This window comes from Apium graveolens, chromosome 8 (assembly GCF_009905375.1).
Source record: "Apium graveolens cultivar Ventura chromosome 8, ASM990537v1, whole genome shotgun sequence".
Taxonomy (NCBI): Eukaryota; Viridiplantae; Streptophyta; class Magnoliopsida; order Apiales; family Apiaceae; genus Apium; species Apium graveolens.
In genome coordinates this window covers 241520100-241546205 of record NC_133654.1, presented here as the reverse complement: position 1 = coordinate 241546205, position 26106 = coordinate 241520100, and the positions used below count along the sequence as shown (strand labels likewise).

Sequence of the window (26106 nt, the reverse complement as noted above, 5' to 3'; positions counted from 1 at the left end):
TTATCATAATATGTAGATGCAATACACTTATTATATAAATAACTTAATCTTTCAGAATTATATTATTTAATTTTAATTATAAATTTATTTATTTATTTTATTAAATAATTTTTGAAATACCTGTGCAAAGCACAAATGATTCGAAATATCAAGGGATCCTTTACATCACATACATATAGTTTAGTTACTGTTTTATCAAAACGCATCTTTAATTTATATTTTCTTTAATTTTAGAATTTAAAATAATTTTTAAAAAGAAAGTTTCTTTTTCCTGCATGTAAAATTGGTTTATGTTAGCCGCAAAAGTTGGCTCTCTTGATAACTACCCTTTTCGTCGGTAGCAGCTGCGCGTTCATAAGATATTTTTTTTTATTTATGTTATAAACACAATATTTATTGGTTTTTTTTTTACCTTTAACACATGCTTTTCAGTTTTTCATTAATTTCAGATTTTAAAACAATTTTTTTTAAAAAAGAAATTTTTTTCCTGAAAAAGCATTGTAAGATGCGTTTACGTTGTTAACCCAATATAATAAGTTGTTGTGCTTTTATCGCATGATTTTTTGTTTTTCTATAAATGTATAATTAGCTTGTGTTTTTTCTGATAAAAAATAGTTTTTTCTGAGTAGTGATATTTTGATCATTTTTACTTTAACTTGTAATTAAAAGAATTACTTTTTTCAAAAATAAAATGATAATTAAAATCTTATTTCTTGAAAGTGAAAAGTTAAGTCACTAAGTATATTCATTATAAAAGAGTTGCCGACTCTTGCGCGCCTCTTCAACAAAAGATACAAAGTTCAACTAACTTATAAAATTAAAATTATGAAATATCAACATAAAATTTGTAGTCAATTTTAAAAAATTTGAACAGAAAATCAGAACATGTTTCAAAGGAAAATAAAACAATCAAGTAAAGTTAATTTATCATAAATGGGAGAAATAAAATGATCAAATTTGTATAAAGAAAAAGAACATAATTTCCCAAAAAATATGAAATGCATGCATGTAGAGTCACTCTTGGTGTCGGTGGAGCTTGACTAGGATTTTTAGGAATATCAAATGATGACCTCTCTTTGATATAATCGAATGTTGAATGCTTTTTCTTTTCTTTTGATAAACCAGAAATCATATGGTTTGAAATTACATGCATGTGTACATAAATGTACATTTAATAGTGAAGTGTATAGTATTAGTCCCTGTCCTACTTTCAAAAATTGAAATAAATTTACTACTTTCTTGCTTGTCCCCAAAACCCTCGTGCATTCATCTTTTTTTTGTCTCTGTTTCTGTGTCACACACACTCACTCACATTCACATTTTAAGGAACCCCTTCAACTCCATTTGGCCTTCATTGGATCTGGGCTTTCCTTAATTTCCTCCCTAAGGTAAAAATTTAGTTCCTTTTATTACATACATTTTCAAGATTGTGTCTTTCTTTTGTGTAATTGATTGTTTGCATTCTGCAAGATTGATTTTTTATGCTTGTGTTGTGTAAAGATTGTGTCTTTTTGTGTAATTGATTGTTTGCATTTTGAAAGATTGGATTTTTATGCGTGTTTTGTGTAAAGATTGTGTTTTTATGTCACTTTTGGTGGGCTTGTAGTACTTTGTCCTTTAAGCTTTATTGATCATTTTGAAATTTATTGTTTTATATGGAATTGAAAGTTTTGAAATTTTGATTATGTGTGATTATGTATGATATACTATGGAGAATTTTAAGGAAGTGTATATATTTTTTTTGCTTGCTGATTCTTTCTGTAGTCCTTTTTTTCATTGTTCAATGTGGGAATTTTGAAATTCGGAAAAAATGTGGGAATTTAATTAGCAAAAAGAATAGTTGGATATTTGTGTGGAGGTTCTCAAGGAATTGTCTTGTGATATGGAGATGGAGTTAATTGTTTATTAAGTCTGGATTTTGGTCCTAGGTAAATTGAGAAGCTTTTTTTTTTAATTGTTGGCATATATTCTTGAGAGTTTGATGAGTTCTCCTGAAAGATTTGGTTGGTTTGGTCTCCAGAATTGAAGGATTTTGGGAGAGGAGAACCAATAGCCCTGATGGATCAACTTCTTCTGGAAGAAAGGGAGTCCGTGATTGATCTTGAGGCCGGTGTGAATATTAGTGATGAAGCGCGACAAGCAGACAATGTTTCAGCTGTCAACTCAGATAAAAATTTGTTTGACAAGTTATTTAGAGGATTTGTTAGTGCTGATGTTATAGAAAAGGGAGAAAATGAAGTGAATTTGAAATCATCAAATGGTATTGTGACTTCTCCAGAAAGATTGAAATTGTTGATGGATGAAAAGGTGCAGGGAGAAGAGGTTGCTGATCTAAAAGAAAATAATACCGGGAGAGATAAACGTAAAACGTTGAGTGCTAAGAAGGCTCCAAAACCTCCCCGACCACCTAGAGGTCTGTCATTGGATGCTGCTGATCAGAAGCTCATTAAAGAGTTTGCACAGTTAGCTATGATGAAACGGGCAAGGACTGAGCGAATGAAGGCATTGAAGAAAATGAAAGCTGCCAAGGCATCATCATCATCATCATCGTCAAGTGGAAACTTGTTTGCCATGCTCTTCACCGTTGTCTTCTGTCTTGTTATACTTTTTCAAGGTATGCATCTTAATTGATTGTATATATCTATCGTGTATTGTTAATTATAGGTGTTTTCCATTTGTGTATAGAAAATTGAATATTTTCATAGACGACATTTCCTCCTTGCTCCAGCTTTGTGATATTTGTTTCTTTGCCGAGGGATATAGTTAAGTTCCCTTTAATCTGGAATTTGGGTTTGCCTTTGCAATAAAAATCCAGGAAGATTATTTTTAATTGTTTATTAGCACTATTATAGTTACTGAGTAATGTATCAGCTACTAGGGATACTTTGAGTATTACTGATTGATGCCAAATATTGTATGCAAGTTTACCTGTTTTATTCTCCCTTCAAAAATTGCAAAACTCATGATCCTAATTGTTTCTGTAGGAGTGTCCTCTAGAAGTTCAACAGCAAGTTTTGCGGGCTCTCCAGAATCTGCTAGAGTTATTGAGGATGGTTCTATAATAAATGCTAACCACCGGAACCCCTCCACTATTGGTACTGAGTTACATAGTTCAGTGTCCCCCAAGTACGTATTTCTCTACCCCGCTTTAAGTTGTCTGCTTTGGTTTTCACACCTGTAATTTTTTGCTGTCATTGTCACTTTCCCTAAACAATTTCTATTTGCTACTTGGAAACTAGCAGTTCTGCAGAACAGTTTGCAATTTTATACCGTGAGAGCAAGGGGAGCAGAGAAGCAAGGTGAAATAGTATCAAAATCTGAAAAGCCTTATACACACAAGTGATAAGAATAAGAAATTGTCAAGCTTCTCGGGGTTCACGCGAATGACATGTTTACGTTGTGGTTTCTGACAATAATTGTGCCTGCGCTGTGAAATTCTGAAGGCTGTATAAAAATTCATATAATCTCTGGCGGATTTCCTATAAGCATTCTCCAGCTCTATTCAGATTGATTGTCTAGTCACCAAATCAAGCCTCTAAGAAGATTTCTTATTAAATCTGTGATATTTTGCCAAAGTAAACCCCTGTAAATACTATAGATATCTTACAGTTCTGTAGATCGTGGTGATTGAAGCCATTTTAAGTATCGTGATGAATTATATTAATAAATAATTTTTTTTGTGGATCAGTTACAGTTGATTTTTCTTTAACATGCTTAATTTTCTGCATTTATTTCTCAGAATTCACTCTTTTACAGGTTTGCTATTTCATTATGAAACTAAGATAATGCAATACTGGTTTGAGTTTACGGGATGATGAAGTGTTTGATGAGGACGCTGTCTAGAATAATTTGTTTAAACATCGAAATTGCCAGAATGTATGCACAACTTTGTTCTTCATATAAACAATATCCGTCTCATTAGCAGCGTGCTATGCCTTAGTTTTCTGTGTTTCCATCCCTGTCCCAGGATCAGCAGTTGACTAAATTCAAATATATTGTTAATTAGTAGCAAGTATTACATAATCAGGAGTAATTCAATTGAGCAGTGTCACATGTTACCAAGGCACATATCTGACAAGTGCCCATATGGGTCTATGCTGTTCAATTTAGAATAATCCTTGTTGCTTGCATTTGAGAGAACTGAGACACATGCAAGATCTCTAACACTATGTTTAGCAGGAGATTTCATATGTATCTCTCTGTTGAGAAGCACATGAGGCATTTTATATTGTATCTCGCTGTTGAGAAGCACATGAGGAAAATTTGAACTTAAACGAGTCAATAATCCTTTGACAAAATCTTGCAAAAGAAAAATAGAGATTAATATTTCTAAATATTTCAGAGCTCGAAGGAATAAGCAATTACTACTTGAGGTCATTGCTTGATCAAGCTTTGATTGATTATTAAAGATCTTAATATTTCAGAGGATTGTATGTCTTAGTTATAAAAGCGTATCCTTAATCTTTGAAAAAAGAACTTGAGTTTGATATTCACGCTCTCGAGTGAGATACCGCTACAACAGGAGGTGCGGTAGAATTATTAGGACTTGAGCAAATTGCAAGAAAGCACACAGCTGCATCCTGCATGAGCATATCTTAAGCAAAACTAATGCTAATTACTGTTGCGGAATCTATTGCGGATACAGATTTTGGCAGCTCTGTGGTGGCAGACTGGCAATCATGAAAGCAATAATTGTTCACATGAATCATATGCATTTTTAATTGGCAAGTTGCAGCTTTACTGGGATCTACTTATTCAAATGGACATTGAAAACCTAAATACAGATAGCTACTAAATTCTTAGATCAAACTATGCATCCCAGATGGAAATCCCCAAAAGCTTCCTTGCGTATGTAGTTATAATGTTGGGTTAGAGTTGGTTTCAGACCAAAATTTACACCGTTAAGTATTATAGTGTTGGGTCGGAGTTGTTTTTTTCTTCTTTTTTGTGAAACATTTTATTGCTTTAGATGACCCTTGGTTTTTTATGACTTCATGGTATTTTCACCGCGTTTTAAGTTTATTTTCTTAAAAATTAAAGAAAAAAGATTTTTTTTAATTAAAATTATTATTTTAAATAGAATAGTTTTAAATACCAGTCAACTTATAGCCTCGCAATTACAATATAGTTGATGGATGGAGACTCAGCTAGGACCGCAGACATGATTGAGACATGATTATGTTAATGTTTAAATTTGTGGAATTTCACATTTTTCTCATGATTACGTGTAACTTTTTCTTTTTGACAGTGATTTAAATTATAGAAAATCTTCATGCATGCACATACAGTTAAATCTTGATAGATGAATACGTTAGGGACCTAAAAATTTTATATATTTAATGAGATTATTTATTTATTGAAGTTAAAAATATATTGTGTATATTATATTATAACCGGAAAAATTATTTATTTGACGAGGTTATTTTTTTATCGAATATTCATTTATCGGGGTATATTGGAATCATCTGTTGTTCTAAATTTACTAAATTATTACGTGATCCTGAACTGCATGACAGTTGAATTAAAAATGAAGAGATTAAGACGGAGAAGTAAAAGATGGCAAGAACAGACTGAATTTGTAATCCTCATCCTTTATAAATTGGCATGGGCACACATTCTTTTATGTTTTGCAATATATGAAGATAATCTGCAGGGGCCATGTCATGTATATATCCAGAAGCCTGCTGGACATTTATCCTTGCAGTAGAAGCTCAGTGAATTAATTCCAATTTTTTTCTTATTCCAACATGATATGGATATTGCATCTTTAACCTTGATAGATGAACAATGTCAGTGTATTTTTAACCTTGATAGATTAATAATCTCAGTGAATGGATAAAACTTTCTGATCCCGTATATAGGCATTCCTTTATCAGGTTAACTAAGCTCCATAAATAATACAATATCATTTCAACACAAATCTTTTGAAAATCATAATGACATCTAATTATAGGGAAGCAATTTAATCTAGCATGATTGCTAAAACATCAGGAACTGAAGCTGAATTTACAGTTAGCCAATTTATTTGGTTGTCTCTACGATTAAAATTATTCGGTCTCTCGAAATACACATGTTCAGCATACAAGTGCTAAAAAGAATTCACTCAGTGTTACCCTGCAGGTCTGATCTGGAAAATGCACTGACTTGTGTTCTTACAACCAGTAAACACTAACCTAGCCTGCTTTCTAATCTTGGACCGGATCGGACATCAAAAGCTCTTGGATGTTCTAAAGCCCTGCTGTGTGCTCCGATGTTACAGTGCTGGCCATGATGAGGCCTAGATGGCCAAAATTGGCCATTGAGCTATTGGGATTTGATATTATAGTTGAGACACAGTATCTACTATCTACTTGGGTTTTCTTTTGTTTTAACTTGTAATTTCTTCTAAATTACAAGTTAAAACTTAAAACAAACAATGCAAATTTTGGATCACTCATATCTCAGGGGCTACTGCACTCATAGTATATAGTGGTCGGGTTCAACAGTGTGGCTAGACAAGATTAGGTGGTCATCTTTTCAATGAAAACAAACTGAATGGAACCAATAGGTTGAAGTTCATTGCTGCCAATCAAAATTTGTGCCATTTCAGATTGTTCACAGAGTGATATCAAGCAATTCATGGAGCATTCTCCTTTTTGCCATTTTTTAGATATGTGGTTCAACAACGAATGATTTGAGGATGAAAAGCAGTACTTGACTTGTTTAGTCTTTGATATCTGCCCTACTTGCAAGTTCAATTCATTTTTGAAAAGTACTTCTTAGCTATTTTCTTTGACTTATAAGCTATGTAACTCGGACTATGCATTTAACATTTAACTACCGGTGTCGTACACTCGGCACTCGGACTTGTACACTTATTTTATGCATAAAAAAGCATGTAGATTTTTCAAAATGTTGCCGAGTCTAATACTTAGACACGTATTCATAGCGGACACTTCTACCCAACTCCAAGTAACATAGCTTATATGTGGGGAAAAAATATTAGCCAAAGGAAAGACATAAAAACAACTGTAGCCTCTCCTACAAGATACCAATATCCGCACAATTGAATTTTCTAACACTTGTAAGAGTTTTTAAAAAAAGGTTGTAAAATAATAAAAGGGATTGCTACACAAAAGAAATACAACAAAACATAAGAAGAGATGCGTCCACAACTTACAGATTTGATACCTTGGTAGAAAGAAACTCAAACCACCAACTCCACACTCGGCACTTTTAGTAGTTTTACGAACATGACCAGGTGCTTATCAAACAGGGCCTCATACCCTGAGCATTAGCCAGCATCACAAATACATAACCATGCATAACCTTTAAGCCCATCTCTATCAAGTGATGTAACTAATACGATTCTGATTTAAATTTTCCGCAGGCTTGATATAAATTCCGATGCTTTCAATGCCATCACGCTTGTGGGCACCAAATAATCCACAAAATTTAAGACTCCTGTGGGTGCCAAAAAATCCCCAGAATTTACCTTGAACCTCGTAATTGAACTCGATTTCCTTGTACCAGCAGCTGGGAGTACCAGCTTGGTAAGGTCCATAAGTGCGTATATTGGTCTCAAGAGTAAACGATCTCAAGAATTTTGAAAACCAACGATAATTGTACTTGCCGCTAACTCTAGTAATGTACTCGGATGGATAATCAAGCTTAATCTGCAGTAACATCAATACATTTAAACCAGTTAAAGGTATTGTTGCATAAACAGGGAGGAGGCCACTGATAAATTGAAAATTATTTCAAGACAAATTAATTTAAGCTCCTTAAATACGGATCAGTAAGTAAGGGGCTTACAGTGTCTAAAGATTTAGCACCACCACCACCGATCTTTTGGGACAGCACAAGCCTATTTCCTTCGTCCTCGACATAAAGAAAATGAATAAATTTTATGCGATGTTCAGAGCGAGAAATAATAATCTGAGCGATGTCAGATCTTCCTTTGTGATCCCACTCATCTCCTTTAGTTCTCCAAGTTGGTCCAGCTTTGATCATTGTGGGAGATGATAGCTTCCAGAATAGAACTTCATATACTGTCTAAGACTTGTTGAATAATTTATGTTATAAACTCTTAACAACTACTAATGAGTACCATTTCATCGCAATATCATGGTATCTAAATGTATGCAAAATAATGCAAAAAATAAACAGCTCAGGCCAACCAGAAATTTACGTGCCATTGACTTGCATATTTTCTTCATTTCACACGGCATATGTCTTTTTCTTATAAACACACTACATGTTCATTAAATTTCAATATGTTGTTGTCTTTGATATTTTGTAATTCAGCTGATAGTTAACTACTTCACATGAATTATCGAACAAATAATTTGTTAAGAATACTCTTTTAAACGATCCATGACTTAAAATATAATAGTAATAAAAATTGGATCATTGATGACGAGATAATAGATTGAAGACTATGATTGACAACTAATTGAAACACCAACAACCATTTCGTTGACTTCATATAATTAATGTATCATGTTTAAACTTACAGTTGACTTCATGTCTGAGTGCTGCGGGTACATCTTCTGGTGCAGGATGTGAACACCAGAGTTTTGATGATGAACAGAATCCTGGAGGAGTTAGAAGGAGCCATACGAGGATGTTATATTATATTCTAAAAATAACCAATTGTTTGTAAAGCCGATCAAATGCCGTTGAAATACATAATTATTAACTTCTGCACAAGAAATTTGGGTTTATAATACTTTAACCCTCGAAGTTTCATTAAATGTACACACGAACAATTAAAATTTATAAACATACCTCCTGCCATTGAAGTATGGCGGATGTAGGTCCCGACCATATTTCCGTTCAAAACAGACAAAAATTTTATATTGGACATTACGATAAAGGGCAAGATAGTAATTTTCCTGAGGTTTATAACGTTACACAGTAAAATTGGTTTATGTTTGCTCTTGAAATTTTAACCTTTGTACACATTAATATAAATTTTTTAAAAATTATACAACTTAACCATTAAAATTTTTAAACAAAAATCTACATTCACAACCCATTACAGGAACTTTAACATACTAGGATGACCCAAGTCATCCTCCGGTGGATTTAACATGCTAGGATGACCCGTTACAAGAACTTAATTTTTAAGTTTAATTTGGTTTGATTTGTTGAGTAGTAGTTCAAACTATCTGAAGTAGTATCTGAAGTAGTTCAGTAAGACTATCTGATATGGGTAGGGTGATAAAAGAGTGCAGGTTGAAGTGAAGTTTTCAGAGTTGAAGAATTGGAAGGAGTTATGCATTTGTTTATTTTTTCTCTTGAAGTTTTAATGTTCATACATATTAACATAGACTATTTAAAGTTTTGAAAACATTAACACAAACTTTTTAAAAAATTGTATATTTTAGCACTTCAGCCGATATTACCCCTGACCTTCACCGCCCATATTCAATTTTTTACAAATTTTACTCGAAATAGGGACGAGACGTACATTAGCCCACTTTAATGGTCAAGAGGTACGTTTTTAAACTTTAATAGTTCATGTGTACATTTCATGAAATTTCGAGGGCCAAAGTATAATAAACCCCAAGAAATTTTTAGCAAATAAGCCAAGGCCTATTAAGGCTGTTCACGAACCGAGCTGTTCGTGAACAAGCTCGAGCTCGGCTCGTTAAGAGCTCGTTCGGCTCGGCTCGTTAACGAACTCGAATTCGAGCTCGAACAGAAAAATATGTTCGTTAAGCAAATCGAGCTCGAGCCGAGCTTTGAGTTGTTCGGCTCAAACTCGGCTCGGCTCGGCTCGGCTCGCGCTCGGCTCGGCTCGGCTCGAACTCCTTCGTTAAAATTCAAAAAAATTCTAATATATCCTAAATATTTTTATATAGGTATGATTTTTTTTTAAAATCCGACTTAACTGTATTTTTTTTATCTTCCAACGATCATTTTGCATACCATATGTGATATATTTTGAGGTGATTTAGAAATTTTATATTTTAGTTTCTAATTTTAAAATGTAGCTTCATAATTATATTTTAGTTAAGATTTTTTTTAAAATATTTTTCATCTATCCAACCGTATGTATGTTATAAAATATATATTTCAATGATATAACCAAAGTTTCACATCAAAAACAATTTTATTTGATTTTCTATTTTATGGTCAAGCATTAGTTTGATTATTAACGCTAACTAGTGTTTAATCCAGATTTGTTGTTTCGATTATTTTAAAAATACTTTATATCGATCCAACCGTATGGATGTCATAAAATATATATTTTATTGATATAACCAAAGTTTTAGATCAAAATAATTTTATTTGGTTTGCTATTTTAATAGTCAAACATTAGTTTGACTAGTCTTGGTAACTAATGTTTAGTCTTGTATTGGTGTCTCGATTTATTTAAAATTATTTCTAATTGATCCAACCGTATGAATATCATAAAAAATATATTTTATTGATATAACCAAAGTTTTAGATCAAAATAATTTTATTTGGTTTGCTATTTTAATAGTCAAACATTAGTTTGACTAGTCTTGGTAACTAATGTTTAGCCTTGTATTGGTGTCTCGATTTATTTAAAATTATTTCTAATTGATCCAACCGTATGGATGTCAAAATAAATTTATTTTAATGTTATAACTAAAGTTTGAAATCAAAATAATTTTATTTGGTTTGTTATTTTAACAGTCAAGTATTAGTTTGACTATTACCGCTAACTAGTGTTTAGTCCTGATTTGTTGTTTTGATTATTTTAAAAATACTTTATATTAATCCAACCGTATGGATGTCATAATACATACATTTTATTGATATAACCAAAGTTACAGATCAAAATAATTTTATTTGGTTTGCTATTTTAACAGTCAAATATTAGTTTGACTAGTACTAGTAACTAGTGTTTAGTCCTGTATTAGTATCTCGACTTGTTTAAAATTATTTTTAATTGATTCAACCGTATGGATGTCAAAATAAATATATTTTAATGATATAACCAAATTTTCAGACCAAAATAATTTTATTTGATTTGTTATTTTAACAGTCAAGTAGTAGTTTGACTATTACCACTAACTAGTGTTTAGTCATTAATTGGTGTTTCGATTTTTTTAAAAATATTTTTCCTCGATCCAACCGTATGGATGTCAAGATATATATATATTTTAGTGATATAACCAAATTTTCAAAAAAAAATAAATTTATTTGATAAGTTATTTTCACAGTCAAACATCTGTTGACCAGAATTTTTTCTGGCTCGGCTCGACTCGACTCGGCTCGGCTCGTTTATGTTCGCGAACAAGCTCGTGTTCGGCTCGTTAGTTAACGAGCTCGAGCTCGAACACGTTTTTTGTTCGATTAGAAAGCTCGGCTCGGTTCGGTTCGTCAGAAAAAAAATTAAAGCTCGGCCTTGTTCGATCAAAACTCGGCTCGGCTCGGCTCGGTTCGTGAACAACCCTAAGGCCTATGCACTATGGAACAAGGCCTTGATATTCATTATAACCACCCTAGTTCGATTGAGGTTTTACATGGATTCATAACCATTACAATTTGTAAACACAGACAGATATAAACCCTTGAACCAGTCAAATGAATACACACGAGCCTACATTAAAATCACTATCTTATGGATGCATTAATAATTATCACAATTCGCAAAGAAAAACAAATATATCCTTGAACCAGTGAAAATGATATATTATTATGAATTTTACGACTCCGCAACAAATTTCTTTCATGGCTGATTAGCTTTTATAATTGGCTTGGTATAGATTCAAATGCTTCCAATGTCAATGGTGCCAAAAAAGCCACAAATTTACCTCCCAGGCTCTTCCACTTTATAGTTGAAGTAGAGTGCCAGTGCCACCAGCTTGAACTGGCTGCAACAAATGGTCCATCCTATTATGCCATTATTTTGATATAGTTCAATAATTCTCAAATCTCTCACTTATGAATTATTAATTTAGATTAATAGTTACTGCTTAATTTCTAAGAAATATTTTCTCTTCAAAATGAGGAAAGAATGAATATTTTGTTAATAACACCTTCAAATCAGGAAGTTATCAAAACGACCAAAATTAATCAGATACAATCTGCATATGAAGTTTATTTTTGAAGTCTCTCATGAATAGACTACGGTGGGTTGGATCCTATAAACATCTCAGGGAAAAAGAATCCCATCCACGGGTCTTATATTCCAACACCTTCTCATCCGTGTTATCAATTTCCTCCGACAACACATACATGCGTTTGTTCCAAGTATTTAAACCCCAATGATCGTCATACCTGCGGCTTATTCCAATAATGTATAATGTTTAATAATCAAACCTAATCTTCATTGGCATAAATAGTATTATTAAACAAACTAGCCGGAGAATCACAAATGTAGGAAATACACAATTACAAACACCGTTGACAACCAACTCTATTGAATTTGAGGTGCTTACCAAGTCTAACAAATTACTTCCACTTCCACATCCACCTATCTTACGCGACTCCAGATGTTGATTTCCACCAGCTCCATTATAAAGAAACTGGATAAAATTAACTTGGCTATCAGACTGACAAATGAATATTTGTGTGATTTTAGAAAATCCGACTTTTAACATTGTGACAAATCTTATATTCGCATAGATGCGTACTATAAGAGAATAGTTAAACCAACCAATCGAGTTGTGATATATGCGTGAAACAATCTGGAAATAATAAACAATTAAAAATATTACGAGTATGTGCGCGAGCATGAGCAACAAAATGGAGTATAACGGTGAACACTAAACCAAATCAACCATAATCAGTATATACGCAACTTTATCCTCATTTAAAAGAACGAAGAGATTGTTTCTACAAAGTTCTAGGTAAATATGATATCTAATGATACATAAAAGTACATTACATCTCAACATTAAAAATTTGATCATATAAACCCCATTTGATATTGCTGTTGCAGACAGTTACAACAGCAGAAAGGTGTTTGGTAAATTCTAAAAACTGTTGTCTGGAAAAACGCTTTTGGTCTAAAAGCTGTTGTTAGCAAAAATATGTCCCCTCATATTTTTGGAAAAAGCTGTTTCCAGCTTTTGCAGAAAGTAGCTATCAGTGTAAACGTCAAACCTTCTCAAAAACATTATTTTCATATATTATATCTCAAAATATGTATAAATTAAAAAAATTACTAAACAGTCATCTAATTTTTCTGACAGCACTTTTTCTGCCAGCATTTTTTCTCGCAGCACATCAGTTTTCAATAACACTCCCAAACAGAGCCATAGTCTGTAAAGTAAGCGCGAGACAATACATTGGCCTATAATTTTTTTTCACATGTGATTTACGTGTATCTTAAAAATTCTCATTAGATTAGTTGAGCCTTTCTCTCCTACCAGTTTTCCATTAAAGCACAATCATTTGAGAGATTTGAAGGCCAATGGCGACTATCATAAATCACTTCTATTCCTCGTATTGCACTCATTTTGATGTCTTGAACTCTAAATATTTTTCTTGAAGATCCCACTCAAAACTAAATGTTTTGAATTCACCACATGCCTTTCCAAAACAATCGAAAAAGAACATAAACTATTTTATTTACCATACAATACAATTGGTCATATGATATTAAAAGTAAAAATTTAGCACCAACACGAGCAAATAAAATACTATCCATGATGTTGGAAACAGACTACATACCAAAATTATTGAGTATTTCAGTATAAGTATTAAAAGAAATAAACAAAAAAACTATCAAATTATAAGTATAAAAACTAGAAAATCAAAATCAAGCTGAACTATATTTACTCACAACTGCAAATTACAAAAGTCAACAATCCCAAAAACTAAGCCACCACTCTAATCAAAATCATTACAAGAAATCTCATTTTTACCAACAAAAGTTGATGACGAAAATCTATCCGTTAGCAATTACTAACGGATTGCTAGCAATTACTAACGGAATGCCGACCAATTGCAAACTTTTAAAGAGCCGATATAATATCAACGGTTTTGCAACGGGTTACTAATGAAAAGTTGCCAATGAAATTTTCCATTGACTTGACCAAAAGTTATAACAGAATTACTAATGAATTATCAACAGATATTTAAATACAGAATACTAACAGAATAATAATAAATTACTAACATAATACTAACTGATGTCAGTTTCATTCAGTTAGTAATCAGTTGATAATTATAGATCAGTTATCTATTTTTCCTTGTTAATCTGTTATAATTGTAGATCGATTATATTTATTCTGTCACTAATCTGTAGCAATTCTAGATTGGTCGTGCATATTTTTATTGTTAACCTCTTGTAAAATTTTATCATATATATATATATATATATATATAGGGTAGCAATCTATAAAGGTCTCTCTTATATAGAGGTCCGTAGAGAACCCTTAATAAAATAATATAAATAGATAATTTATTTTATTTTTCATCATTTATAGTTACAAAATTTAATTATCAAATTAAAAAATTAAGTTGCACACTTTTTTTATTTAAAAAATCATTTAAATTTGATGAAATAGTTTAAAGTGATTCTGTAGTAGAATCACATTAAACTCACACTTATCCAAACTCATTTCACAATAGAATCAACTTTAAAATTATTTTTTTTCAAATAAAATATTTTATTATATTTAAATATAATTATTATTCTACATTAGCAACAAATTTAATGAAATTCTAGCATGAAATTAAGGTTCTCTACGGTTCTTTATATAAGAGAGTCCTCTCTTGAAGAAAGGCCTATATATATATCACACCCTACTATATCACAACTATACAATCAATTACACGCTGTTGTTCTTTTTTTTTGCTCTCACATCTTACACCCTCCCATCCCAACACTATACACCCAATTCAATTTTTGTATTCTCAAGTAGGGACCTGAGTTCTAGCGCCGAAGCGATTAAGTTCTTAGCTATTTATCGGCAATTTTATCTTTCTCATTCTTTACCCCCCTCTTTATCACACTTGCACACACAAGTTAAAAAAGATTAACATATTTTTGTTGAGCGTCATTTTAAAGCACAAATCAAGAATTAAAGAAGTTATGCTCACCATTTAGTTCAGTTACAGAAGGTAATCATCTATGACTATAAATATATTGATTGTAACTATAGTTTTGGGTTTTTATATATGACTAATAACTAATTTTTGTTGTAGCTAGATTTACACCGGATGAAAGACCACAAAGGCCAAATGGGTTTGATTTCGATATTCGAAACAAAGGTTGAAGCTCAGAATGCATTGAGTACTCCTGCTATTAGGCACTAGTATAAATGGTTGAATTAATTTTGTATAAAATATGAGAATCTTTTGAGGAAGTCCTAAGTTTTGGAAATTGTATATATTGAGAGTGTTGTATGTGCAATTATTTTTGGTGTTAGAAATAATGTTTGTACAATTATATTTGATTGATTCTAAAATTTCTTAACTTTTTTGAATCTTTCATTTTACCTTTACAATGAGTTGTAACTATAAGTGGAGTTGAATATTTAGAGAGCGAAATGTTGCACGAATATCATATTAGAAAATGTGATTATTAGCAAGGTCTCCCAATTGATTAACAAGAGATTTTCTCTGGACAAATTTGAGGTTGTAAAAGGGCGTGTCAACACAAACTGATATTCAGTTGTCAAAATTCGCATAGTATTTTGTAACCAAATTTAACAATAATTTTTTTGTTAGCAGTTTGTTACTAGAATTACCAACCGAATATTCTGTTGGTCAGGTGGTATTTTTTGATTACTTTGTAAGTGTTATTAGTTTGTTGCTAACTTAGTTACAGATACCTAAATCTAAATCGGTTAGGAAGGTGATTCCCAACGACATTTTCTCTAACGATACAATTTAGTAGGCGATCTGTTAGAAAACGTTTTTACCCACAGATTTTATTAACTTCCCAATAGAATATGTCGTTGATAATAATGATATTTCTTGTAGTGAAAATAATTACCACCCTGATCCGTTGTCACCAGATCTCCGATATGATGTCACCGTTTAGCAGAACAGTGAACACTAAACGAAAGAGGAAAATGAAAGGATTAAACGAAGAAGTTGATCTCTAGCTTGAATTACGGAGGATACTAATGCTAGAGGCATAAAAAAAAGGTGCACAAAAAATTGTTATTAAATGACGTATGACGTGTGATGTGGCATGACTGATAAATTATTTAATTGATATTATTGGTGTGAATGAATGAAGGTGTACCCTAGCATTTTTGTTTACTCAGAGAATCGACCTATTGTACATTATTCTTTTGCATCTAAACTCTAAAGTACTAATTGTACACTAAATATACGAAGCGTACATTCATAATAAGAAACATAAAAATAAGATTCAAATAAATATTTGTTGCAATTAAGAAATAAGAAAAAGAAGAAGACAATTTACATTTTGTTCTTAGTTTTTTTCACATAATTTGCTATGTTGATATAATTTTTACACAAAAAGACATAGAGAATAAGAAAAGGGTAATGGCGGTTAATTAGTTGTATTTAAATTAACTAAATTTGATACTTATATAACCTAGAGAGGCAGAGGCTTCCCCGGTAGTAAAAACGCAAGTTCTTGAAATATATTTATGTCGGGGATGTTGAGAAGTCGGGTGCGAGGAGGAGGGGGGCCTTTGTTTCGAATCCCAGGAGCACATATATTTATCAAGAATAAATCAGTGTCATTCCCGTGTTTCTTGCAGGTCTCTCAGTTTGGAGAATACTCTACATGTAAGTATATATATTGAACTAGAAGAGGAAAAAAAAGGATCAGGAGGATCTAGTTCTAGTCGAATGGCGAAAAAGCGGAAATAACCCGTGAGGAAGCAAATCACTAACGGAGATGTTATTGATTTGCATGACCTTCTCTTTACCGAAAAGAGGGATTATCTCGTCATATATAAAGATAATCAAAAGGTATACCTAATATTCTAGTATATACTTTGTTCTAATCATTTGGTCTCAAGTCACTTTTTAAGAAGATAATCATACCTAAACATTTTGCATTACTAACATCTCAAATATCAGATTCTGTGAGGGGACCAAGTTATAAGGCGGGGCCATTTCAAACTCTTTCTTTCCAACCTTTCCTAATCCCTAATCCTTTCCGGACACACCATTAGTGTTTTCCAAGATAGGTTTTTTTCCGACTAGTTATTAACTAAATCAAACACAAAGAGACCTTTAGGTGCTCCAAAACCTTGGGACTATCTCTTCATTTTTCATTACTGAGCCATACATCACCTGCTATTATGTATTTATTCGTTAATCATTGAAGACGCTTAATCTCATCTCTCCACTCCATGTAAGCTCTTGTACTAATACTCTTTTAAACCTGCAAGTTATTTAATAATTTATCTGATAATTTTTTTTTAATAATTTTTAACTTCACTCGGGTACCTACTCATACTCTTGAAAATAAGGTCGTAGCATTATATTTTTATGTCTTTCCTCCTATGTTAATTCAGAACTTAAGCGGACTTATGAAGAACTTGAAAAGAATAAGAAATTTTTTGAGGTTGTGCTCATTTATGATGATTCTGCTTGTAAAAATAAAGAATCATATTGGAAAATATTTAATATTATGCCTTGGTTGGCATAGTATTAAATCAACTGATAAAGACGGGTACAAGATAATATTTATGAAAAGGACAGAGGTAGTAATTTTTTTTTAAAAAAAAAGCAGACTTGAAGCGTCTTTTTTCAAAAACGTAATCGCTGTATCAAAAGGCCAGTGGCCAGTAAGGCAGTAACAAAATGTAAAGTAAAAACAACATTCTTGTCTTTAGCTATAGCTTCTTGATTAGCTCGGTAGTCTCCAGAATAGACATGATAAACATCATAACATACCAACAATAATTGATTATAGCATCTATCACTGAATAATACCTAATGGAATAATTTCGGGAAAAAATAAACTAGAAGTAAACATATTATAGCAGGGTTGTTACATTCAGAAGAAAGAAACAAATAGGAGGATGATTTGGAAATACTCATAATAAAATTCAGTAACATTAACCACCGACACAAAGCTTAAATTTAACTCATCATCATCGTCAAAGAAAGCACATACTCCTCTGCATTGATAAATCGATTGCACCAATTCTATTGCTTTTGATCACATGCCCTTCTTTTTAACAGCATTGATTGGTAGTTTCTCAATGGGCTTCAGATAAATTCCAATAGTCTCAATGCCATCAGACAAATACGTGCCAAAGAATCCACATAATTTGCTAAGGCCTACATCATAACTGAACTCCATTTCAGATTCTGGAGGAAACTGCTGTGTACGAATTGGCCTTGCTTCGAATGGTCCGTATTTGGTTTTGTTTGTATGAAAAGTAATGGATCTCAACTTTGTCGGACTGTTAAAAGATCGATTTTGTCTGTACTTGCCGCTAACTCCAGTAACGAATTCAGATGGATAATCAAGAGTAACCTGCATTACCAACAATGTACATGAACAAATAATAGGTTTACGTACACAACTTGTAGGAAACGATGCCATCAGCTGTTGAATACTATGATACAACAAAGAAACCTAACGTGAGATTCTTAAACTTTGAAAAATATATGGGCACTTACAGTGTCTAAGGAGTTGCTCCCAATAGCACTACTACTGCCAATCTTTTCAGATAGCACAAGCTTATTTCCTCCATCCTCAGCGTAAAGAAATTGAAAATAGAAAATGCTGTCTTCACCACGAAAAATAAAGATTTGTGCGATTTCGGTGTTTCCTTGGTGATCAAATGCTTGTCCCCTAGTGCGCCATGTTGGTCCTGCTTTCAACATTGTAAGAAATGCAAACAAGATATATCTAAAATGTGCTATTTACTATATATAGTAGGAGTAATAATTATTGATGAAATTATGTATGGACGCCGAATGACCATTCAGTTTTCAGGCTGTCAAATGGCATTTAGTGACTTTGAACTTAACATAATCTTGTAGACAATTAATTACGTCCGCCCGCTCAGTTTAACTTCACTTCCCCAGCTACGTTCTTCATCTCGTGCCCTTTTAATTTACTTCAAGTTTAGAAACATTAAAAACGAGTGTACTTTGTTCCCCTGTCCCGCAATCAAATAGTAAAACATTATAATTTTTCCTATTTTTCGGTTGATTGTGTTTCTAATTTTAAAAGTTATACGGGTAACTTGTGATTTTGATTTTTTTTATCGTAACAAGGGAATTAACTTAATTGATAGAGCAACGACTAGTTAACAACAAAAGTATCAATACGTGATCTTATTTGGTCAGTTGTCTAAACAAGATTCGAGTTTCGACTTCTCACACGCCTTCGTAAGCTTCCTATTTTATTATATGAATATAGGGCAATTCACCATTTCTTTAGTTTATTAGAATTTTAGGTATTATAATGGGATTATGTTTAATTGTCGATGTGGAGAATTAAAACATTTAATTATTTGAGATATTTTTCGAACTATTACTAATGAACAGGAGGAACAGATATTTGAAAATTTTCCCTTATTTATTTTAAAATATTTTATGTAAACTTTTGTATTTACAAGAATTGAATTAAAACTGTGTGAGGAGTGTTGAAAGAGTCTAGACTCTAGTGTCCAATAACCGAGAATCAAATCATCCTCATACTTTTACTATCTAGCAATTCACATATTTATTTATTTTTACAAAATATTTTAGATTTTAGTTATTTATTATAACTGGGGAAGTAACTCAACTGGTTGAATAATAACTCGTTTTCGATATGCATCATTCGTGATCTTATTGGTTTCTTGCTGAAACAAGATTCGAGGTTCGATTTGAAATATGGTTGGAATTAAGTATTTGAAAGTCGGAGAAGGGACCAGTTAAGTACAACTGTACCAACAACTATAATTCTGCTATTTCTGATGTTTCATACTCCAGGATGGCCCAAACTTTAACATAGTGAAAATCATCAGTAATTTAAATGAATGAAGTTTGCAGATCAAGTTTTACAGCAAGCTACCTACCACCATCACCTCACCCACCAATCTTCTTAGACAACACAAGCTTGTTTCCTCCATCCTCATGGTAAACAAATTGAATAAATTTAATGCGTCTTGGCTTATTATCAATCAAATCATCTGAAAGACTTATAATTCACCCAGTTTTATAATTATATATCCACGACAATATAGCATTCATCAATAAAATAAGTAAACCATGAGCAACATGACGAAACACAAATAAATGATTTCAACTAAAAAAAATCTTTGTGCATTTTATATAAGTAGCAGACCTGCAGAAAGGTTTGTAGTCTCTGGCATATATACATAAGCATATGCTTATCATTACAGATGTTGCAGAACTCATGTATCCATTTCTTTCAAACAGATATATGATATTCTTCTGTCATGTGTATCCAGTCACCACCCTGAACATGATTTTCATCTTTGTATAAAGATTTAGAATAGAAACTACAAACTGCGAACTTGAAGAAAAAATCTATGTTTCGACATTGCACCAATCAAACACAACTTACATATTAAACATGTTGAGCTATGTACATTCTTTCAAAATGGAAATCACAGACAAAGTTAAATTTAAATTTATTTGTATAATAGAAATTATGTCCTCTTTATTCAAGTTAACCCTCTTAATGTCCTCACCAGAAGATTCGTATACATAAAAAAAGATAATTAATTATTTTAATGGGATCTTATTCTATTCATAACTTTCCTCTTAAGAACTATAATGATTTAGGCCACCGGATCAAACATATTAAATGATAGAATACATATTATTAATATATCCAAAGAAAAATAACATATGAACAAAGAGTGAAGAGATACCAGATCGGGTAATTTAAAATACAATAGACAAAAACTCCGAAATCAAAATATGACGTTTAAAACCCACAAAATTATGGAAACTCAAGCACATGGCATTATCATAATAATATCGAAACTAAACTAATTATTATTGTAAATAAACCTCCGATAAGGGATAATAGAACAGTATCACAAAGCATAAACAAAAAAACAATTAGTATTGATGTTAAAGGAAACAATAATTACTCAACACAGATAATTAAACCAATGGCTCCATAATTATGTTAAAGAAGTATATGACTCTGCATGATCCCTCCTTTTTGTAAACGTTTCAGGGGACTTCACATATATTCCGAGACTCTCTATGGCCTATGCCATCAGCTAAATAGGTGCCAAAAAAATCCACCTAATTGTTTAATTCCTACAATATACTCGAAGGCGACATCCTTACTGCAATTTTTTGAGCTTCCTTCTACCGGTCCAAACTTCCGTTTGTTTGTAACAAAAGTAATAGATCTCAAGTGTTTTGGTCCATCGATATGTAGATCACTTGCGTACTTGCCGGTCACTCCAGTAATAACCTGACTGCATTTAACATTTGTTATACCATAAAATCGTCATTTAAGAAAATGGGTTGGATCACTGCCGAGAAAGATGACGGACGAGTTCCGGAACGCGTCTCCAGAGCCTAGGGCGCCCCTATATGCGTTACCTATATGAGAGTCGCTTACTACGACTATTGCGATAATGGTAATACGACAGTCGCCATAGTAGAAGACGATGACGAGAAACAAATATTGATAAAAAGCCTATAAAGATGATCCAAGTCAAAGAAGAAGAAGTGAAATGATCAAGAAATGAAAAACGACCCGGGCTCCGGGTAAATGTCCCCGACCCTCATAGATTGCGTCCAGTGCTATATGGCTGCAATGCAATGCAAGGGGCAAATTTTTCCTTTTCTTGGATTTTTATTGATCGAGATGGAAAAGTGGCTAGGAAAACTTTAAGACGTCTATCTAACTTTAATACTTTAGAATTCCTGTTCTCTACCAATGGAATTGAAGAGGAAGCCTGGGAACAATTATCTACGTGCATTCCCATGAAGAACCGCTAGAAAAAGAAGATCTCTACTAGACCAAATGAATGTTTCCGCTAGTGAAATACTACCTTCTGTGTCATGTTTTAACTAATATATGGTCAAATTTGACAAGTTTTGACTGATAATTGCGATACTTTTATATATTATTTTTTAAAAATAAAAAATAAATTTGAAAGAGAATTAGATATATTTTCTAATGATACTAGTTTTAAAAATTATTTAATTATATATTATGCATAAATCAAAACTTAAATAATTTGACTGTCGACTAGTCAAAACAGGACACATGGAGGGGTATATTCTAAGGGTTATCTATCAAAATTTTCACTCAACTTAAGGCTATATATCAATTTAATCATCAAATTTAATGAGATATCATTTGAATCACTAAAATCATAATAAATACTCCCTCAGTCCCTTCCAATTGTTTATATTTTGACGAAGTGCCGACACGTATTTTAAGGTGCATAAAAAGTATAAATATGGAACTTATTTTTACAATTTTTTTCTGAATAAAAGCTGAATGTTTTAATTTTTATTCAGAAAAACAAAATTATAAAAAATAATTACAGAACTATACTTTATATGCACCTTAAAATATGTGTCGGATACTCTCTAAAAAATGTAAACAATTGAAAGGGACGGAGGGAGTATCAAACAGGCACCTCAAAATATGTGTTCGAGAATAAAAAAATATTTTATGGAGTTCTATATATTTTTCTTCAATTCTTTTACAACCAAATGAAAATATATGAATTTTAGTATTTTAGTTAATATAGTAAGATTTTTTAAATTTTATCTACTATTTATTTTTAATTTTGTAGAAATTTTCTTTATTTAATAAAAAAATTAGTATAAATTAAAAATCTCACTATGTCATCTAAAATATTATGAATTCATAACTTTTCGTTTGGTTGTAATAGGATTTAAAAAATGTTTAGAATTTCATAAAATAATTTATAATTATCGAGCACATATTTAGAGATATCTATTTGATATTTATTATTTCATTGGGTGATCCAAATGATACTTCGTTAAATTTGATAATTAAATTGATATAAGGCTTTCAGTTGGGTGACCACTTTCATATTTAATCCTATATTATAAATATTAAATTTTTTTATCCAACGTAAGTATTTAAATTCCTTGAGTTTTTAAGTTTATTTTCTTCCATATAATTTTGTTGTCAAACACTTGCTTTTCTATTACAAAATATCACTTGTTATCAGAAAGGTTGTGCATGATTTAACAAAAAAGGTTTATGTTCTTATGGAAAAACGTGGCATTGATACATTTGTTAGCAGGATTCTGCACTAAGTTATGCCCTATTCTGCAAAACATAAGTTATACAGTGTGTGTCTAACGTTCTGCACCATTGTCCTTATTCTTCTGCAAAGATTTGGTGTTTGATCAATCTGTCATGTGGGATTTTGCACAAAGTTCTGGAAACATAGCTTTAATTAGTATTTTGTGCACTTTTTATGCCTGTTGAATTATGCATTTTAATTCACAGTAATTTGTTAAAAAAACCCGTAGAAGTAAAGCCAGCCAATATTGAAAATTTTCTATTAGTTGATTATCAACTGCCAGAAACTACCAAGTGACAAAAGGTGGGTGTATTGTTTCTAACAAGTGCCAATGTCTTGTTTGTTAAGAAAATCATAGATGAAAGTTTCTGAAGTATATATATATATATCTAATTAATTGCATCAGTTTATACATATTGTTAGAATTAAGCCAGTACAAATTGTAAAGTGAAAACAACATTTTGGTCTCTGCTATAGCTTCCTCAGCTTGATAATTTCCAGATTAGACAGGGATATGCATTAGTATAACTGTTATACTATAATTTCCTTGTATTATAAAGTTAAGAATAAAAGAACAAATTAGAGGATGATTTGGTATTACTCAGAATAAAATCCAATAACATTAACCACTAACATAAAGCTTAAATTAATAAAATGCTTAAATAAAAGTTACCTGATTATTAGAGGTTCCAATAAGAGTTAAGATTCATAACAGGTACATAGGATCATTCGGAAATATTCAAATAAAATTTTTCATTAACAATTAGCCCTTATGTTAAAGAACACACTAATTACTCAACATAAATAATTGAAACTATCTGACTCTGCTTGATCACTCCTTTTTGACTGGGTGAATTGTAAGCTTTTCAAGGGGCTTCAAATACATTCCAATAGTCTCTATGCCATCAGAAGTGAAGGTGCCAAAAAATCCACCGAATTGCTTACATCCAACATCATATTCGAACTCAATTTCCCTCTTGTATTTTGCTGAGCTTACTTCTAGCGGTCCGTACTTGCCTTTGTTTGTAACAAAAGTAATACATCTCAAGCGTTTTGATCCATGGACATTTAGATCAGTTCCGTACTTGCCAGATATTCCAGTAATGACCTCATGTGGATAATCAAGCATAATCTGCAGTAATTTATTTAAATATATTGTTATCGCAAACACAGTTCACAATGAAGCTATAGGTAATCTATTGTTCATGATCGATAGAAATGGTGCTTACTGTGTTCAAGAAAATACTACCACCATCAACACTGCCCAGCTTCTCAGACATCACAAGTCTATTACCTCCATCTATACACAAAATGAATAAAAGAAATGCGCGTTTGAGACCGAGATACGGTGATTTCTGCGATATCAGATTTCCCTCTTTGATCCCATGCACTACGTCCAGATGCACTACGTCCAGTTGTACGAGTCCTCCAAGATGGCCCAACTTTTAACATGGTGAAAGTTGCAAGTAATTTTTTTTCCGGATAAAACTTACCTATATATATACTCCTACTACTAGTATTTACTGATGGGGATCAAGAAACGCCATTATCTAGTTAAATGTACATGCATGTTCAAATGCACATACATTAGAATAATGTTTCCAGTTGTAAAAAGATTTGAATGCCTATTGTCATTAATTTAATTCCAAATAAATTATCCATCCCAAGCTATAAGAATTCCTCCTTTCAGTTCAAGCACTCTTCACTAGCTACATTGCTTCGTATTCTCTTGATTAACTACCTCTGTAACCCGAGGCACGGTCATGTTCTAAACTCCCCTATTATAATTTTTATAGGTACGGGTATGTTCTAACATCGGCTATTATAATCTCTCTATACATATTTTTAAATAAAAAATATGTAATATTATGAATAATTATTTCTGTTTGGGTACGCTGACCTCTTTATTCAATCTGTATACTTTATAACTCGTGCAAAACACGTGTATTTTTTAAAAGCATGTGCGTTAATAAATTATCTTCATGTTACATATATGAAATATATGATATATTTTGTTGTGATATGAACTTTCTTCCAATTTTGTATCGGACAACTGATAGATAATATTCATAAAAAATGTAAATGTGTTTTGAACTTTTGAGCTTTGCAATTAATGCCATTGAAAATGAATATTTATTCATGTTGATCGATCGAGAAGAAATCGAGTTAATTTGTATAAGTCACCTAAATTTTTTATTCTGGGTTTGCAATATTTATGATAGCAATTAAATTCATTTTGATCAATTAAGAAGAAATTGAGTTTATTTGTGTTCGTTGCTTAATATCCTGGGTTAGGTTTGTAATACTCACGATAGCAGTCGTCTCACTGTCTTTTTCATTAATTATGAGAGTTAGCTAATTGAAGTTTTCAACACGTTCTACGTAGGTTTGTTTGTTTCAAAATGAAGAAAGTATATCGTGCATCAAAGTATAAATTACAAATATTTTAGACACTACTTTGTAATCATATTTTTGGTCTTACCCAACGACCGTACTCTAGATATAAATAAATTTATATTACTTTAAATATTTGTATAAATGTGTTATATATACACACATAAAATGTATTTAATGTTAATTGTGTGAAAATGAGTAATACAATAGTTAATTTGACATAAGCATGTATTGTGATTCATAATCTAAGTTGTTAATTGTGTGAAAATGAGTAATACAATAGTTAATTTGACATAAGCATGTATTGTGATTCATAATCTAAGTTGTTAGTATACAATAATGAAGTTGTAATAAATATATTTTTATTAATAAATAATAAGCTAGACGTCATTAGCATATGGTATTAAACTTGATTATTATTATTATTATTGTATATAAATGAGGGGTAATTCATTAATTTCAAATGAATAAATTATTTCAAGAAAGCCCCTAATTACTATATATTATATATATAAGAGATTAAACATTGTCCTTAATTTATTATACTAGCCATTCTTTATTAAGAGTGGGCAAGGATTAA

The 26106-nt window shown here is 31.7% G+C and overlaps 3 protein-coding genes across 5 annotated transcripts; 1 reads left to right on the top strand and 2 right to left on the bottom strand.

The window, feature by feature from the left end:
* The first annotated feature begins 1224 nt into the window (after positions 1-1224).
* LOC141676536 (uncharacterized) lies at positions 1225-3680 on the top strand. Of its 3 annotated transcripts, none has more exons than XM_074482203.1 (4): positions 1225-1388; positions 2021-2614; positions 2985-3126; positions 3240-3680. In XM_074482203.1, exons 2-4 carry the CDS (start codon positions 2059-2061, stop codon positions 3301-3303), a joined length of 762 nt encoding a protein of 253 aa, XP_074338304.1. In that variant the 5' UTR covers positions 1225-1388; positions 2021-2058; the 3' UTR covers positions 3304-3680. The 3 variants fall into 3 exon arrangements, with proteins under 3 accessions (XP_074338304.1, XP_074338306.1, XP_074338305.1); XM_074482205.1 differs by having other exon boundaries at positions 1231-1388; positions 3243-3680; XM_074482204.1 differs by lacking the exon at positions 1225-1388 and adding an exon at positions 1485-1928.
* Positions 3681-5939: 2259 nt separating this feature from the next.
* On the bottom strand, positions 5940-8137 carry LOC141678274 (inactive protein RESTRICTED TEV MOVEMENT 1-like). Its single transcript, XM_074484553.1, has 2 exons — positions 7795-8137; positions 5940-7655 (listed from the first exon to the last, which is right to left on the bottom strand). Exons 1-2 carry the CDS (start codon positions 7990-7992, stop codon positions 7326-7328), a joined length of 528 nt encoding a protein of 175 aa, XP_074340654.1. The 5' UTR covers positions 7993-8137; the 3' UTR covers positions 5940-7325.
* A 9721-nt stretch (positions 8138-17858) lies between these two features.
* On the bottom strand, positions 17859-18741 carry LOC141680505 (inactive protein RESTRICTED TEV MOVEMENT 1-like). Its single transcript, XM_074486713.1, has 2 exons — positions 18535-18741; positions 17859-18388 (listed from the first exon to the last, which is right to left on the bottom strand). Exons 1-2 carry the CDS (start codon positions 18739-18741, stop codon positions 18068-18070), a joined length of 528 nt encoding a protein of 175 aa, XP_074342814.1. The 3' UTR covers positions 17859-18067.
* Between the last annotated feature and the right edge of the window lie 7365 nt (positions 18742-26106).

Coding starts and splice junctions, on each gene's coding strand:
- LOC141676536 (XM_074482203.1), top strand. CDS start 2,059: ATGGATCAACTTCTTCTGGAAGAAAGGGAGTCCGTGATTGATCTTGAG. Junction 2,615..2,984: donor TCTTGTTATACTTTTTCAAG/GTATGCATCTTA, acceptor TTGTTTCTGTAG/GAGTGTCCTCTAGAAGTTCA. Junction 3,127..3,239: donor CATAGTTCAGTGTCCCCCAA/GTACGTATTTCT, acceptor CTTGGAAACTAG/CAGTTCTGCAGAACAGTTTG.
- LOC141678274 (XM_074484553.1), bottom strand. CDS start 7,992: ATGATCAAAGCTGGACCAACTTGGAGAACTAAAGGAGATGAGTGGGAT. Junction 7,656..7,794: donor GTGCTAAATCTTTAGACACT/GTAAGCCCCTTA, acceptor ATGTTACTGCAG/ATTAAGCTTGATTATCCATC.
- LOC141680505 (XM_074486713.1), bottom strand. CDS start 18,741: ATGTTGAAAGCAGGACCAACATGGCGCACTAGGGGACAAGCATTTGAT. Junction 18,389..18,534: donor GGAGCAACTCCTTAGACACT/GTAAGTGCCCAT, acceptor TTGGTAATGCAG/GTTACTCTTGATTATCCATC.